The 19,673-nt window shown below is 32.9% G+C and overlaps 1 protein-coding gene across 1 annotated transcript in view; it reads right to left on the reverse strand.

Moving 5' to 3' along the window:
* The window catches only part of Cep120 (centrosomal protein 120), a 74,771-nt gene that overhangs the window by 47,002 nt on the left and 8,096 nt on the right, over positions 1-19,673 (reverse strand). Inside the window, exons 5-7 of the mRNA XM_027949353.2 lie at positions 16,983-17,124; positions 4,228-4,376; positions 1,346-1,543 (exon numbers count right to left, since the gene is read on the reverse strand). Coding sequence (XP_027805154.1) covers positions 1,346-1,543; positions 4,228-4,376; positions 16,983-17,124 — 489 coding nt within the window. The remainder of the gene's footprint in view (positions 1-1,345; positions 1,544-4,227; positions 4,377-16,982; positions 17,125-19,673) is intronic.

Below are 19,673 nucleotides of genomic sequence, written 5' to 3' on the forward strand. Positions count from 1 at the left end.
AGGTACTGTTGATCAATGAAAGCTAATCAAAAGTTCAAAATTATCACCTTTTGAAAACTATAAAATAAATACTGTCCTTGGTACATGTTGTATAACTATTATTTTCCCTTACTATATTAAATCCTTGGAAAACAGAATTCTGAAGAGAAATAAGCAATTACTACATAAAAATATTTTTAATATCAGCAATGATAAAGACCTATGAATTAGTCTTTTGGAGTTTTTTTATTTTGGGGGGTTTTTTTGGTACTGGGGATTGAACTCAGGGGTAGTTGATTACTGAGCTAAATCCCCAGCCTTATTTTGTATTTTATTCAGAGATAGGGTCTCACTGAGTTCCTTAGCACCTACCTTTTGCTAAGGCTGGCTTTGAACTTGGGATCCTCCTATCTCAGCCTCCCAAGTTGCTGGGATACAGGCGTGTGCCGATGCGCCCGGCTCTGAGTTAGTCTTAATGTTAGTAGGTGTACTATTTAAAGGAACAGAGACAAAGTATTTTTATAACTTAAATGTCCTCTATTAAAAGCAAATTAATATATAAATCAATACATTTGATAAGGATTGATATAGTAGATAAAGAACAAGATTTCAACTGCTTTATCCTGAATCTCATTATTTTATATAGTCTTCCATTTTCTAGATGCCTTGGGTTTAGCAGAATCATTTTTAAAATTTAGTACTACTGCTAGACACAGTGGCATACGCCTAGAGTCCCAGCAACTTCAGAGGCTGAGGCAAAAGGATCCCAAGTTCCAAGTTTGAGACCAGTCTCAGCAACTTAGCAAGACCCTGAGCAATTTAGCAAGACACTGTCTCAAAATGAAAAATAAAAAGGGCTGGGGATGGTGCTCAGTAGTAAAGCAATCATGGGTTTCATCTCCAGTCCCCCACCCCAATTCTTTTTTAATTTAGTAGTACTAAAATTTCTTAATTCCTCTTCTTACCTCCTGCCCAAAATGCAAGCAAAATCTAATGACTGAAATTAATTTAAATTATCTCTGATTTTAATAGCATTAAAGTAAATTCTGAAATCCAAATAAAGTGATAACACTGCAGCCCACACCTGTCATCTCCACTAACAATAAAAGAAATCTTGCTTGTGGCCATAGTTCTAGGCTCTAGGTACAGCTTTTTGCTATACTGAAAATATATACACTCTTCCCTCAATAAGTGATTAATTGTTATCTCCTAAAATTCTGGAGTAACTATAATTTCAATGACATCATAACTTAGATAATACCTAAAAAATTAAAATATATGGCAGAAATACTATACTATTGAATAGGATAGGAAATGCTTTAAAAACCATCTGCAGTAAAAAAAACCAATTGTTTGTAGTGCTTACCTGTAATTTAGACTGAAGAGTCAGATAAACACGAAGTATTTCTATACTGCTACGTATGCGAACAGATGCTCTCTCTGGCTCAAAGTTTGGGTTGATCAAATCGTTGAAGGGTTCATTTGTAACATCATTTCCCAGCAAAGAATAGTAAAAGAAAAACTCAGGCTGCCTTTCTGGAAGTTTCATGGTACATGGAATTAACTAAACATTAAGGGGGGAAAAAAGAATTATTTTTAAACTTTCAACATGTGTCTGACACTCCTAAAATATTTACTAAAATGTTGATTTTTTAATAAAGTCTTAAATTACCCATTTAAAAATTCTAAATCTCTGCCAAATTATTCATTTCTACTAATTTTTAAAGGATCATCTTAGAAAAGCAAAGACTTAATGACTTCTAGTAGATTTAGGCTGTTTTAAAATTTTCATTTTTTTCAACTAATCCATGAATGAATGTGTTGAAAGTTCTTTCTAGAAGAAAGGTCAAATATTTTAAACTAAACTTTCTTTATTTTCATTTACTTTATTTCATCTTATCCTATTCCACCAATAGAGGCTCCACTTATAAGAAAATATTTATTTTTAAATCTTAATTCAGGTTATTTAAAATATAACACTTTACACTAGGTTTCTGAATTAAAAAACAAAAAACTGATCTATGAATTAACAGCTACAAAAAATATATATACCTTTTGTTCTAGGAGTGTTATTTCTTAGAGTTGCTAGTTTCATGGCAACAGATGACTAAAAGATGTGATTCCTGTCCTATAAAGTATAAAATATCTGCAGACAGACTCCAATCTTCACTAGAACAATGTTAAATAATCAACTATAAATATTTAATGTATCCATCAAAAGGAGATGACTTTAAATAGGTGGCATACAGTATGGCTGCTAAATGATAATACTGACATAAAAATTACCCAAGAAATTACTTGGTTTAAAAAGTTACTGTATAGTTCATACAGTTTGTGAAAATAACAACTTATAGTAGCAGAATGTGTTTGTGTGTGTGGATGTGTGTATGGAGGGAAGGAGAGGGAGAAATGGAGATAGAGAACTTAGCACAACTATCACTTATAACACATATAAACACAAATTCTGGATTCAGACCTCAACCCCCAATTCTGTCTGGTTCCATCAATAACTTGTTGCAAAACCTTAAAATTACTTAATTCCTCTGTGCTTCCATTTTCTTTTTGTTGGAAGGATTATAAGAGATAATACATGTTCCATGCTAGTTGCTATTATATGAAAATGGAAAAATATTTGGGGAAAAATGCATTGCCCATAACAATGATTAGAGACTTATTTTCTTCCATAATCAGAAAGCAATAAAAATGTTAAGAAACAAAGATGGCCTTTATATATTTCATAGTACAATTAACTTTAATTCCCACTATGGAAAAGATTCTTTTAAAAATTTTTTATTACCTTGGAATATAGAGACTATGGCAGTTTTTAGCCTTACTTTACATACTTAAGAAAGAAGTAAGGTTATCACCATCCATTCTTGCTGCAAACTCAAACCTCTATTCTACTACATATAATTTTTTTAAGTAACATGTTCTCAATCACTGATTTGCATCTGAAAAGGTATGTTTATCTCTATATGCTTTCTCATATTGCCTTTGTCTCAGCTGAGAAGAAAAAAACTAAGTGGCTAGTTTTATCCCAGACAACAATAATGTAACCATTAAGCAGCCAAATTCCCAAATTTTCCCCTGATCCCAGCCTCAGGAAACCACTAATAGACTGTTATACACATATTTATATTTATATATTTTAGTTGTCAATGAACCTTTATTTTATTTATTATATGTAGTGCTGAGAATCAAACCGAGTGCCTCACACATGCCAGGCAAGCGCTCTACTACTGAGCCACAACCCCAGCCCCAACTAATTTGCTTTTGGTCACTAAGAATTTTTGCCTTTATTCTAGATATTCACATAAGGTGAATCATAATCATCTGACATGTGGACAAGAGTGTCCTGATGCAATTAATAAAAAAAGACAATGGACCTTCCTCACAATCAAGGTGGCACATTAAGCTGAGGCAATCCACAGCAGAACTTTATGAGAAGAAAAATAAAGAAACGAATGGAAAAAAAAAAAAAAGTACATGTGTCAATGAGGAAATGACAATACCAAATGAGAGGAAAAAGAGTAAACATCCAAAGAATGCATGTATTAAAAATCCTTTTAGTAGTGGCCATGAATTTAGTGTGACAAACATGTTTCCTGAGAAGAACTGTAACTAAGCAATCTTGAAAGTTAAATAAAAATGCAATCACCAATTGCATATTTCACCTGTGAATGTAGATTATGTGGGCATTTTGTAGCTTTAAGAAAATAAATAATGGGCTGGGGTTGTGGCTCAGCAGTAGAGCGCTCACCTGGCACATGCGAGGAGGCCCTGGGTTCAGCACTACATATAAATAAAATAAAGGCACTGTGTTCAACTACAACTAAAAAATAAATATGCACATGTCTCCAGCTAGCACATTATTTAAAAAGTATATTTAAATGGATTCTGCTGTTAGGTATAACTAAAAAGAACCAATAAATTTTTTAAAATTTTCAAAAAAAAAAAAAGCAAATTTAAGAAATCCTTTTGTCAATACTTACAATGACATACAATACAATGGCAAACAATGTATACTGATGATCATTTTCTAAATCTAATATATCTTATTGTAACAAGATATTGAAATCTATTCTTTTCCAAAAGCAAAAATGTTTTATGAAATGAAAAAAAAACAACATTTGTTTTACACGTTTTAAAAGACTACTTGCAAATCTTTTTAACACCTAAAGGTAGGATTTTTAAAATAAAATGGTTTTCAAATTCTGCACAAATCACTAATCTCAGGGAACATCTCACCTGCTCCAACTGGGTGGCAAACGCTATGGTCACTGACAGAATAAAGGAGTCAGTACAATACTCTGCTGGTCCAATCTGATGGTACCCTCCCTCTTCATTCAGCACTGCTACAATGTCCTTCGGGTCAAGTCCAGACAGGCTAGCAGGTACTTTACAAAGAAAAACACGATTAAACTGGCTTATACTTTGCCATAAACCATTATAAGATTTTAAAAGCTAATTATATTTTTAAATTTACTTGGCAATTTTCATGGATACAGTTAATATCTCAAATAGTTTTCTTTAATTTCTTATAAACTTTCCAAAGAAACCTTATTTTTTCATTATTTTTATTGGTTCATAATAGTTAATAATATTAGGGTGCATTTTGATATAATTATAAATGCATGGAATATAATTTACTCCAATTCAGTCCCCAGTATTACCCTTCCCTCCCCACCACCATTTCCTTTCCTCTATTCTAGTGATCTTTATTTACATTTTTAAAATTAGTATCTGTGGATATACATAATGGTGAGTTTCATTGTAGTATATTCATATACATACACTGGAAAATTAGTTCATGTTCATTCCAACATTTTTCCCTTATCCTGTCCCTCCTCCTTCCCCCATAATCCCCTTCTTCTACACTCTCGATTTTTCTTTTGCCAGAATTCCTGCCCACCCCCCTCCCTTATTTTAGAATATCTCTGACATAACAAAGATTCAACCTTTGACTTTCTGGGTCAGATTTATTTCATGTAGCATTATGGTCATCAGTTTCATCCATTTACCAGCAAATGACATAATTTCATTCTTTTTAATGGCTCACTAATACTCCATTGAGTACATATACCATATTTTCTTTATCCATTCATCCTTTCACCCCCATTGAAAGGCACCTAGGTTGGTTCCATAGTTTGGCTATTGTGAGCTGTGCTGCTATAAATACTGATGTGGCTGTGTCCCTATACTATACTGATTTGAGAGATTTGGGAAATATACTAAGGAGTGAGATAGCTGGGTCATGTGGTGGTTCCATTCCTAGTTTTTTGAGGAACCTCCATACTGCCTTCCAGACTGGTTACACTAATTTGCAGTCCTACCAACAATGAATGAGTGTATTTTTCCTCCACATCCTCGCTAACATGTGGCTGGCCTTGAACTTGTGATCCCTTCTGCCTTAGTCTCTTTACATTTTTTAAACTTTGTGGAGAATTACATCTATTGATTGCTATATGCTGAACCAACCTTGCATCTCTGGAATGAAACCCACTTGATTATGATGCACTAATTTTTAATGGGTTTTTGTATGGCTTGCCAATATTTTATTAAGAATTTTGCATCTATGTTCATCAGGGATATCGGCCTGAGACTTTCTTTCCTTGATGTGTTTTTGTCTGGTTTTGATATCAGGATGACATAAGCTTCATAGAATAAAGCAGTGTTTCCTTCTTGAAAAAACCTTATTTTATTCTTTCTATACATAAAACCATATTCTGAAATAATATTTTAAATATTTTAAAGAACTTCAATTGCATAAACCACACACAAAGGCATATAACATAAGTTTCCTAATGAACCTAAATTAAAAAGAAAAGAATAAGCTAGATTTGGCTAAGAAGAGAAAGGTGACTGAAAAACAGAATATGAGAGTGAAAAATACGTTCTAGATGGAGGAACAATATGTACAAAGACACAGAAGCAAGAGAAAGTATGTAGTTAAAGAATCACAAGATATAATGTGCTGGATTAGGAAAGTGAGCACTGACGTATAAAAAGAGTGGCTGGAGAGACAAGCAGAAGCTATACTATGAAGGGTTTTCCTGAATACTACATCAAAACATGGAAAGTTTTATAAAAATAAAGGGAAAACCACAAAATAGTTTTGAGAAGAGACTAATATAATCAAATAGGCCTTAGTATGAAAAGACTACACTGGTCAAGAGTTTTTCAAATTGATTTAAAGAAAAAGACATACAACTAAAAGAACAAACACTATCCAATGTTGGGGAAAATGCAGGAAAATGGACACTCTCAACCAGCATATACCAGTACAACCTATTGGAAGGGTAATGTATCAGTGATTATCAAAATTATATATATATATTCATATTCCATAACAAGCAATCCCTCTTGTAGAGTTAATCCTAAGAATATGTGCTTACTGTAGCATAGCTGAAAATAGTAAGTGTTAAGAATAGGGCTGGGTATGTGGCTCAAGCGGTAGCACGCTCGCCTGGCATGCACCGGGCGCTGGGTTTGATCCTCAGCATCACATAAAAAATAAAATAAAATAAAGATGTGTCCACTGAAAACTAAAACATAAATTTTTTTTTAAAAAATCTCTCTCTCTTAAAAAAAAAGAATAGAGATATTTAAGTCACATAAATCAAAGTTCCAAATTAATTGTTATTTACAAGTTATATTGAAAAATGATACGATCTCTTTTAGTCTCCATTTTTCCTTCTGCAAAATTTTTATATGGTTCTAAAGATCAAATACTGAAAGCAAAACATGTCACCTCCATGATTTGAGAGTTAAAACATAATGGCTGGGCTGGTGATGTGGCTCAAGCGGTAGCGCACTCGCCTGGCATGTGCGGAGCACTGAGTTTGATCCTCAGCACCACATAAAAATAAAATAAAGATGTTGCATCCACCGAAAACTAAAAAAAAAAAAAAAATATTAAAAAATTCTCTCTCTTTAAAAAAAAACATAATGGCCAATGTGATAGTTTAAGAGGTAGGGTCTTTAAAAGGCGATTAGGTCAGGATGTTTTTTTCCCATGAATGGGATTAGAAACCTTTTTAAAAAGGTCCTCTCTTGCCTTTTGGCCTTCTGCCATGCGAAGATACGTTTATAAGGCCCTCACCATATGCCAGTGCTTTGATTCTGGATTTTTCCAGCCTCCAGAACTCTGAGAAATAAATTTCTGTTCTTTATAAATTACCCAATCTGTGGAATTCTAACAACACAAAAAGGAATAAAGATAAATGTATATATGTATTTATTTGAGACATACATAGGTACACACATTCCCTAATTTTGGTTACGGGATCTTGACTTCTAAAAACTGTTTGCTAAAAGGAAAGAGGGCTCCACAGATAAATAGTTGAATACCCAACTGACACAGGAAACACACAAAATAAGCCTAGAATAATCTCCTGTGTCAGAAAATATAAAAAAGCTCAAAGAATAATGAAAAGAGTCAAAAGCGGAAAAGCAGCTTGAAAGGGCTGCCCCAAACTGGGACACAGATAAGAAATAAAATGATAAATAAAAAAGAAAACTATAAATCCATACTGTTATAAATAAATGAATAAAGTAAAGTTCTATTGAGGACTAGGGTATTTTCATAACTTCACAATTTTGCCTACAAAAGATTTATTAACTACAAAGGAAAAAAGTATGAGTTTATAGTTGAGAACACTGACACACATATTAACCAAGTAATCAAAGTGAGCACCATCAGTAACAGGACCAATAAAACTGTGCATTACCTAATAAGATGAAATGAGAAAAACATGATATTCTTGCCAAAGACATGTAACCTAAATCTCAAATCAGATAAATTCAAGTCAAGGGACATTCTGGAAATTAACTAGCCATATCTTCAAAATTTGAAGTTCATTAAAAGATGAAGGATCTACTTCAGATTAAAGCAGAATACACAGCCATGTCAATTAAATGAAATACCAGATTCTAAACTAAATCCTCATCCTAAAAATGACATTACTGATACAACTGGTAAAATGTAAGTGAATTATACAGTAGTAATATATCAATGTTTCATTAATGTAATAAGGTTACATGGTGTTAATGTTTCAAAGTTAATTTCCCAATTTTGATGAACATATCATGATTATGTAGGAGAAATGTATGAATGTTGTAACGAACATGTCTGGCTTTCAGTAAAAAACTGCAAAGCATACTAAAAGCCAAAAAAAAGAAAAAGGTCTAAAAAGACTAAATAAGCATCAGAACTAAAGTTACATATGACAGGAATATTAGAATTATCAGAACAGGAATTTTTTTAAAAATATGATTAATATGTTAAGGCTTTACTGGAAAAGGCAGACAAAATACAGAGACAGATAAAGTAGGCAAAGATGAAATGTGTAACAAAGAGAAATGCAAGAAATCAAAAATACAACAGAAATGAAGAATGCTTTTGATGTGTTCTTTAGTGACTAGACATGACTCAACAAAGAATCTCAGAACTTGAGGATATGACGAGAAACTTCCCAAACTGGAAATCAAAGAGATAAATACTGAGGGAAAAAAAGAGAGAGAGAGAGAACACATCCAAGAACTGTATGACAACTTTAAAAGGCATAACACACATATGACAGAAATACTAGAAAAAGAATAAACAGAAAGAAACAGAAGCAATATTAAAGCATCTGAGAATTTCCCCAAATTGATGCCAAACACCAAGTCCTCAATTTAGAAAGCTAACAGAACACCAAGGAGGAAGAAAAAAATATATAAAATAAAACAAAAACAAATAAAAAAGAATCTGAACCACTCCAGCTTGGCATGTCCTACTCAAATATCAGAAAGAATCTTGATAGAAGCTAACCTTACAAGAAAACCTTGAGGAGCAGAGATAAGAATTCTATCCAACTTTTCAGAAACCATGTAAGCAAGAAGAGAGTGGAACAAAACAGGGCAATGAAAGAAAATTTCACCAACCTTGAATTCTATATATGGTAAAATTAGCCTTCTAAAGTGAAAAGAAAATACTTTCTCAGACAAACAAATATTGAAGGACTTTATTGCCCATAGACATGCCATGCAAGAAATGTTAAAAAGAAGTTCTTAAGCCTGGTGCAGTGGCACATGCATGTTATAATCCCAGCAGGTATGAAGGCTGAGGCGGATGATAGCAAGTTCAAAGCCAGTCTCAGCAATTCAGAGAGACCCTGTCTCAAAATACTTTTTTTTTTTTTTTAAATGCTGAAGGTGTGACTCAGGGTTAAATGCTCCAGCTTCAATTCCTGTAACTAAAAAAAAAAAAAATGTTGTTCTTAAGAGACAGGGAAAATGACAAGGATCAGCAGAATCTTGGACCAACAAAAAGAAATGATAAGCTTTAGAAAATAAATGATGATAAAATAAAAACTTTTTTATTCTTGATTCATTTTGTTTATTCAAAATAAAATATAATCCTACCAATAATTTATTCAATTACGTATGGTTACATGTTTATGTATATACTTACAAAGACATGACATTACACCAAAGACACAAAGGGATAGGAGAGAAGGATTAGTTTTGTTTTGTGGCTATAAGTTACTTGAACTACCCACAAAGTGACATAGTGTAAAATGAAAATAGATTTGGACTAGTCATAAATCCAATGGCAACAAGTGAAAAGAGTTCATAAAAAATTAATTAAAAAAAAAAAACAGAAGTATAAGTGATACACTAAGAAAGGAGAGAAAATTAAGTTGTATAGAATTAAAGCCAAAAAAAGGAAGAGAAAGAGTAAAAACAAAACTGAAACCAGGGTAATAAATCAAACACACAACAAATGTGGTCAATATTTAAACCAACTGTACCAGTAATCTCTTTGAATGTCAATGGTCTAAATGCACCAATTAAAAATAGATGGTCATGGGCTGGGGTTGTAGCTCAGTGGTAGAGTGCTTGCCTAGCATGTGTGGGGTACTGGGTTAAATTCTCAGCACCACATATAAATAAATAAATAAAGGTTCATCAATTACTAATAAAATTAAAAAAAAAATAGATGGTCACAATAGATTAAAAAATAATGCCCAATTATATATTGTCCACTTTAGGGCTGGGGTTGTGGCTCAGTGGCAGGGCACTTGCCCTAGCATGTGTGAGGCACTGGGTTCGATTCTCAGCACCACATATCAATAAATAAAATAAAGGTCCACTGACAACTAAAAAAAAATATTTTTTTTAAAGAGAGAGTGAGAGAGAGAGAGAATTTTAATATTTATTTATTTTTTTTAGTATTTTGGCGGACACAGCATCTTTGTTTGTATGTGGTGCTGAGGATCGAACCCGGGCCGCACGCATGCCAGGCAAGCTCGCTACCGCTTGAACCACATCCCCAGCCCAAAAAAAAATTATTAAAAAAAAAAAAAAAGAAATCCACGTTAAATACAAAGATAAATTAGATTAACTATAAAGTAACTGAGAAAGACATACCATGCTAACACTAATAAAAATAAAATGAAGTATTTATATTAATTTCACACAAAGCAGACTTCAAACCAAGCAAAGTTATCAGGGACAAACAGGGACACTGCATGATAATAAAGGGATTCCTTCTTCAAGACATAACAATCTTGAATATGTATGCACCTAATACTACAGCATCAAAATATATGCGACAAAAACTGACAAAAATGCAAAGAGAAACAGTTGAATCCACTAACATAGCTGGAGTCTTATTAAACACCGCACTCTCATAAATGGACACATCCAAAAAATACAAAATCAGGAAAAACATAGGCGAACTTATCAACACCAAAAATCTACTGGACATAATGAATATCTACAGATGACTTCATCTACCCATAACCAAATACACATTCTTCTCAAGCTCACATGAAATACTCACCAAGACAGACAATATTCTGGGCCATAATATATACTTTAACAAATTCAAAAGAATACAAGTCATACAATGTCTGCTCTTAGACTACACAGAGTTAAACCAGAAATCAATAACAAAAAAGATAGCTGAAAAATCCCCAAATAATTGGATTAAACAACATAATTCTAAATAACACACAAGTCAAAGAAGAAATCAAGAGAAATATAAAAATATCTTGAACTAAATGAAAATGAAAACACAATTCATTAAGAGTTGTAGGATGCAATATTATATGTATTGCATCCATTCAATACATATAATAGAAAAGAAGGTCTTAAACCACTCATCTAAGCTTCCACCTTAGAAAATTAGAAAAAGAATGGCAAATTAAGACCAAAGACTATAGTAGAAAGTAATAAAAAAAAAAAATCACAACAAATCAATGAAATTGACAGAAAATCAAGAGAAAAATCACCAAAACAAAAGCTGATTGTCTAAAAAGATTAAAATTAATAGCCTCTGGCCAGGCTAAATAAGGAAGAAAAAAGGTGAAAGGACACATATTACTAATATCAGAAATGAAAAACAGAACATCACTACAAATCCTATGGATGTTAAAAGGAAAATATAGAATGCTATGAACAAGTCCATGTACACAAATGTGAAAATCCAGATGAAAGAAACAACATGCTAAAACTCACACAAAAAGAAACAAATTGAACAGGACTAACAACAGGAGAAAAACTGAACCAATAATTTACAGCCTTCCAAAATAGAAAACAGGTCCATATAGGTTATACTGGTGAATTCAACCAAAAATTTAAGGAAGAAACGATACCAATTCTCTACAATCTCTTCCAGAAAATGCAAACTGAAAAACCATTTCCTAACTCATACTACAAAAAAAAAAAAAAAAGAGAGAGAGAAACTACAGACCAATATTCCTCATAAGCATACATGCAAAAATCTTCAACAAAATATTAGTATATTGAATCCAACATGGATTAAAAAAATATGTATCATGATCAAGTGGGATTTATCTCAGGCACACAAGGTTTACTTTTACTATCAAAAATCAATTATTTTAGGGGCTGGGGGTTGTGGCTCAGTGGTAGAGTGCTTGCCTAGTAGGTGTGATGCACTGGGTTCAATCTTCAGCACCACATAAAAATAAACAAATAAAGGTATTGTGTCCATATACAACTAAAAAAAATTTTTTTAAATCAACTATTGTAATTCATGACATCAATAAACTGAAGAAGAAAAATCACACAATCATATCAATATATGCAGAAAGCACATATGACAAGACCTAACACCAATTCATGATAGTGAAAACAAACAAAACCCTCTTAACTAGAATCACAGGGAAAATTCCTCAACTTAATAAAGAATATCAATAAAAAACCTACAGCTAATATCATACTAGGTTTCACTAAGATCAGATATGACACAAATATCCTCCCATTACTCCTTTTCAATATCTTACTTGGAAGTCCTTGCTCGTATAATAGAACCAGAAAAGAAATAAAAGTACACAGATTAAATAAAATAGCCTTTTCTTTAAATGACATTAGGTAGGAAATTAGCACATGGAAAGAGTTGACGAAGCTGGGCAGGATGGTGCACACATTTAAGCCTAGCAGCTCTGGAGGCTGAGGTAGGCAGATCACAAGTTCAAGATCATCCTCAGTCCCTACGCAACTTGTTGAGAACCTGTCTCAAAAATAAAAACAAAACACTAGAAAATTTAAAAAAGATCTGACCAAAAAAGAGAGAGATCATTCTGTAGCTAATAAGAGTTTATAGGAAATGGCAGGATAGAAAGTTAACATGAAAGTCAATGGCTTCCCTATATAGCACAATAAACAAAATAAAAATGTTACGATTTACATTAATATCTGCCAAAAAATGAAGTACTTAGCTAAAAATCTAACAAGATGTATACAAGATTTGTATGAAGAAAAAGACAAAATTCTGATTAAAAAATCAAGGGACTAAATAAATGGAGAGATTCATGGAGAGAAATATTCAATATTTCCTATTAGTCCATTCTTCCCAACTTGATTTATAGATCCACTGTAAACCTAATAAAAAGAGAAGCAAATTATTTTAATACTGACAAACTAATTCTAAAGTTGTATATTGAGAGGTAAAAGACATAGAACAACCAATGCAACACAGAACTACCTGACTTCAAGTCTTACTTACTATAAAGTAATAGTAATCAAGACTGTGGAATTGGGGCTAGGGTGGTGATTCAGTGGTAAAGTGCTTGCCTACCATGTGTGAGGCACTGGGTTCGATCCTCACCACTGCATATAAATAAATAAAATAAAGGTCTATTGACAAAAAATATTTTTAAAAACAGACTGAGGAATTAACAAATCTAATGATGGAGCAGAATAGAGAGTCTAGAAAATACATGCACATAAACACAATCAACTGATTTTTGACAAAGGAGCAAAGACAATACAATGGCTGAGCAAATGGATATCCAGATACAAAAAAATAAAACATAGATCTACACCCTTCACAAAAATTAACTTAAAATCAAAGACCTAAACGTAAAATGCAAAAACCATACAACTCCTGGAAGATAACATAAGAGAAACCTACATAGCCTTGGATATGGCAATAATTTTTCAGATATACCAACAATGGCACAATCTATGAGTGATATAACTGATCAGCTACACTTCATTAAAATTAAAAAGTTAGGCCCTGTGAAAGACAATGTCAGGAGATTAAAAAGACAAGCCACAGACTGAGAAAATATATATGCCAAAGACACATTTAATAAGACAGCCAAAATATACAAAGAACCTATAAAACTCAATAATAACATAAACAAGTGGATTAAAAATTGGACCAAAGGGGTTGGGATTGTGGTTCAGTGACAGAGCGCTTGCCTTGCACGTATGAGGCACTGGGTTCAATCCTCAGCACCACATAAAAATAAATAGTGAAATAAAGGTATCGTGTCCATCTAAAAAAAAAATTTTTTTTTAATTGGACCTAAGACCTGAAAACACACCTAATGAAAGAAGATATACAGATGGCAGGTAAGCATACATAAATATGCTCACCATTATATATCATTAAGAAATGCAAATTAAAACAACAATGAGATAGCACTGTACACCTATTATAATGGCCAAAATTGAATACACTAACAACAGTGAATGTTGGCTAGATTATGGAGCAACAGGAACTATCATTCATTGCTGCTGGAAATGTAAGTTGATACAGCCACTTTGGAAGACAGTTTAGGGATTTCTTAAACATAATCTTACCACATAATTCAGCAATCAAACTCTCTGGTAAATACCCAAATGAACTGAAAACATATTCACAAAAAAAAACTGCAAACAAATATTTATAGCAGCTTTATTCAAAACTTCAAAAGTTAGAAGCAACCAGAATTTCCTTTAATAGTCAAAACGATATACAAACTGTAGTTTATATAGACAATGGAATGTTATTCAGCCCTAAAAATTAAAAAAAAAATTAGTTATCAAGCTCTACAAAGACATGGAGGAACCTTACATGAGCTTAAGTTATTGAAGTTATTAAAGGAAAAGAGCCACTCTGAAAAAGACTACATACTATGTGATTCCAACTATATGATATTCTGAAAGAGGCAAAATTTTGGAGATAGTAACAAAAGATCAGTAACAGTCTATTTTCTCTTGCTTTAATTAAACACTTTGCAGACTAAATAATTTATAAAGAAATTTATTTTTTATTGTTCTGGTAGCTAGAAAAATCAGAGGGTGAGTGGCCTTATTGAATAAGGACTCTACAGAGTCCCAGGTGGTACAGGGCATCACATGGTAAGGGAGCTCATGGCAGCCAAACTGGCTTTAATAATAGACCTACTCCCCTGAAACCCATGAACATGTTATCCATGTACAGAATTATACCATTCATAATGGCAAGACCCTCATGACATAATCAGATCCCAAAGATACCAACATATGAATTTTGGGGGATACAACCAAACCACTGCCAGGGACTTTGTGGGAGGAAGGGGTGAACAGACAGAGCACAGAGCACAGCGTGGTAAAACTATTCTGCATGATACTATGGTGGATAGACGACATTAACACATTTATCAAAACCTATAGACTGTACAACACCAAGAGTGAATTCAAATGTAAACTATGTATTTTTGGTGATAATGATGTGCCAATGTAGGCACATCAATTGTAAAAACACCACTCTGGTACTAAGTTGACAGATGTTGACCTGTAAGGGGCAGGAAATACATGGAACTCTCTATATTCTCTAATTTTGCTATAAAACTAAAACTTCTCTTTAAAAAAATTATAAATTAAAAAGAAAAATATATGAAGGTTTTGTTAAACTACAGTTGAATTAGTGAACAGAATAGCATGGGCATTTTGGAGGCTTTCCTGCATTCATCCTAGAAAGAAAATTTTCCTAAATTGTGAATTTCTAAAAATATAACATTCTTCTTTGTTTTACTATATATCAAATAAGGAAAATAAAAGGTTTTTGTGTTTCTAAGAATTGTAAACAAGAGCTAAGGGCAACAAATGCCACATGTGTAAATGGTGAAAGCGTTCCTGCACCCGCTGTCTGACAGGGTCACAGCGTGGGGGACGCTGCGGCAAGGCCACACCATCTGGAAACTGGAACCATTAGGAATGTTAAGTGTTTTGTTTATGATACTCATGATATGGATAACAGGGCATACGTCAATCAATAATAAAAGTACATATTGCCTGAGATTGCAGGAAAATTCCCAGAATGAGACTAAGGATACAATTGAGACATGCCATGAGGTACATTTCAATCTCTCTCAGGATACAAACAATGGTATTATTCCTCAAGCTTAAACAACAAGAAATATTTATCCCATGGTTAACAATTTACACTAGCCCCCCTCCCAACCCCATCCTAAAGCCACAACCTGTACAACAGCCTAGCTACAGAAAAACAATTGCTATGCCAACAGTACAAGGACTACCGTATGTAGCTTATAGTATCCTCCTAGAAGACAAGAGGCTAATAAAAATACATTCCCGCAACCAATAGACCCTCCTTTGCTTTACGCAGAAACTTAAGATTAAAATGGAAAACACATAGTTAATATAAATGACAAATAGGTTGAGGTGTAAAGCCTGCCCTTTAGTTAAAGATTACAAAGACATAAGAATTGGTGTGCTTTGACCAAGGATCAAGGAAGTTCTTTAAAAAAGTAGTTGAATAATTCATATGAAAAAAGGAAATTACCTTGGAAATTAAAAATAGAATAATGTAAAATTAACATAGATATCTTTTAGAGGCACTTCAGAGTAGTAGGCTTTTAAATAATAGACTTTCACTACTTTAAGTGTGTTTTCCTGTGATTTTAGTTTAGAAGAAAGCTTACCAATAATCATAAGTATGCTTTAAAGTTAAAGGTTAATGAAATAATTATAGGTATGCTTTAAAGTTAGAAGTGAATAATAGGTCAGGAGTCATGTAGTCTAGTTGTGTTGCCTAGCAACTTGTGATTGAGGTAAAAAACCTAAAAGCATAATCATGATTGGCTAAGGTTACAGAAAAATATTTTAAACAACATACTTTAATATCTTTGATAATCAATGTATGTCAGAAAAGATTGTAACTCTTGAAAATTATGTAAATCAAAAAAGTTTCGGGCTTTGAAGCTATCCATTAACTACCTGAAAAAAAAAACACCTGTAAAAAGGTATAAAAATAAAGGTTCCTCCAGGGGCAGCAGAGATTTCTTCTGAAGACTGCTCTTTTTTTTTTTAAGAGAGAGAGAGAGAGAATTTTTTTAATATTTATTTTTCAGTTTTTGGCGGACACAACATCTTTGTTTGTATGTGGTGCTGAGGATCAAACCCCGGCCACAGGCATGCCAGGCAAGCGCGCTACCACTTGAGCCACATCCCCAGCCCCACGAAGACTGCTCTTAACTTGCAACCTGTCGTCCAGACTCTTCTTTCGCCAACGCCACTCCTCCTTCAGGACCCCTGAAACCCCCCCCCCCCCCCGCGGCTAGACCTCAGCGTATAACAATATTTGATGCACTAGAATAAAATCAGCTTATACCACCCTATGATGGCCCCACTTGCCCCCATCCCCCTATGACCCCTCCCACCAAAAGTTCCAGTCCATAGTTTAACTTCTCATAGAATGCCTTGTAAGATTATGCACAAACCTTTTCCATCTCGAGGTGGGGCTCCCTTTGCTTTAAAACTATCCACTGGTGCCTTTGTATCGGTCTCCAAAGCGATGCTTATCTGTATCTCAGACTTGAACTTGGTGTATTTATTACTCAGTAACTGGTACCATTTTGGTGCCTAATGAATAACCAACAAAGCAGAAAACATCTTTAGTAGCTAACAGAGGAAAATACTTATTAGAAATGTTCCTTAAGGGTTAAGTAAGAGCTGGGTACAGTAGCACAAGCCTGTAATCCTAACTATTTGGGAAGAGGAGACAGGAGGATGGGGCATTTAAGGCCAACCTGGGAAACACAGCAACATCCTACTCAAAACAAAAAAAATCCATTTGTGTTCAATGAACCAAAGAGCATTCTGCTGTCATGTATAACTGATTAGAATAAATAAATAAATAAATAAATTTGAAAAAAGAAAATAATAATAATATTATTAATAATAAAAGAAAAGGTAAATTTCCTAGGTTTTTTTTAGCACTTTTCTCCTCTTTAGAAAAAAATTTGTTTCACATTGTCTTCAAAAGGAAATTATTCCTACTTAGGAAGTCAGCAACTGAATTTCCCTTTGAAAAAAACTACTTAAAAGTTTTGATTATCTTCTTTGCTTGAATTCTTATGCTTCAACAGATAAAGTATTAAAGGAAGAAACATAATATTATTTATTTCTATCTTTAGCCTTGTATCTCAATCTCACTTAGTCCTTTATATAACAAAAGACTTAATTTTCTGTTCCATAACTCCTCCTGTTTCATACTTTTTATTGTATCTTTTCTTCCTGCCACATTGCTACTTTGATCTGCTTATATCAAATAAGGAAAAAAAATCCTTACTGTTAATAAAAAAGACATTTACAAAATACTAAAGTAAAGGCCTAATCCTAGTGTTCTCATTAGTAACCATGTGCTTGACTGATATTAAAACAAACAAAAAAGGCTTCTCACAGAATAAAAGAATCTTAAATTACCTAAAAATCTCCCCTAAAGCAAGATCAGAAATTCTAGTACCAAAACCAGCCTGAAAAATGTCATAGCTCAGAACAATGCTTACCAATTTTTGGTGCCTAATGAATAAGGGGTACCATTTCAGCACTAGGAAACAACATTCTTACTCTGAACATTGTTATAAAAAGGCATAGTAAACTGGTGCTTACACTGATCAATCCAAAATTGGCTATTTTATATCCAAATTATGTTTGATAAGAAAAACAGGATTAACTAGGACATAAATTGCTTTAAAAACCTACAATCTAGTTTCTTAAAGATAAAAATGCATAACATAGTTTGTTGCTATATTTACAGATATTTTCTAATTCTAAATATAAACCTTACAACTATTTTTAATCACTTCTAGAATTTACATTTTTCTAATATACAACTCAGAACAACAAATCTGAATTTTTCTATGTTTAGTTTTACTTGTAGAGCATCAATTCATTTTGATCTTCAAATATTTTTCTAGCCAAATTCAAATATTTCTGCTAACAGAAGAGATTAAGCAAGAATTTGGTTTCTATAAAACAAATACAATTTTCAGCCATTTCCCCTTAACTTTGATGATAAATATGTGGACAAATTGTTCTAAAAAACAACATAAAGGGATGAGGAAAATCAAGAGCACTTAAGAGGCATGATCTCTTTCCTTAGCCACCTTCTTCCTAAGAGAGTTTATTTTCACTTAAAAAGCATTTTAAAATTTCAGTTCTTTATGAATGATTCCAAATTTGAGCTGGGCCCACTGCTTCATTTGCAAATATCATGGCTATCAGCGGCAAAAATGTTAAAAACAAAAATTTGTCTTCACAGAATGTGATCTTAAGAATGAAGGGGGAAAAAAAGAATGGAAGAGTTTAAAGTGAAAGAGAAATTTTTTTAAATGTTTATTTTTCTTAAACTGTGACTAAACAAAAACATCCAAAAAATAAAAACCTGAAATTTTCTGAAGTCAATCACATACAAAAAGATTGGAGAACACATAAAAAGACCTAAGAAACATGTTCAATAATAAAAAGTACTAACTTTCTAAAAAGTATTGCCTTAGGGAGAAGAGGTACTGGTTGTTTATTTCAATAAAGTTAACTTACTCTGACTTAGGACAAGTTACTTTACCTCTCGGTACTCAGTTTCCTCATTTATAATATGGGGAAAATAATGTCATAGGATTGTTCTGATGTTACCATTTAAAATACTATGAAAATTTCCTGGCACGTTAAAAAAAAATTCTATTTCTTGTAGATAATGAGGGACATAAGAATTATTTATAGCAGCCTGAAAGAGACTAATAAAGATGATAATTTAAACTGAAAATAACTTAAGTAAATATACTCAATGTTACATAACCAATACCACTACCCCTGGGGTAAGAATTTGCAAGGAACAAGAAGCAGGGAAACCAATTAGGAAGTTATTATGAAAGCCAAAATGAGAAATTATGGTGGCTTAAATTGGGGTGGCAGTAGTAAAAATGCAAAATAGTAGATCAATAGGGAAAAAAAAAAACAACTGGAAAGTGTCAAGGAAGACATATATATATTTCTAAGTTGTACATCTTGAAGGAATGTGGTGATGAGTTACTGAAGCAAGGAACCCTGGAACAGGACCACCTTTGAAATAAAAGCTCAGGAGGTGAAAATGTTAAGCTTGAAGTAAGAGCTACTTGCATATAGTTTTGAGC

This window comes from Marmota flaviventris, chromosome 5, assembly GCF_047511675.1.
Source record: "Marmota flaviventris isolate mMarFla1 chromosome 5, mMarFla1.hap1, whole genome shotgun sequence".
Lineage (NCBI taxonomy): Eukaryota > Metazoa > Chordata > Mammalia > Rodentia > Sciuridae > Marmota > Marmota flaviventris.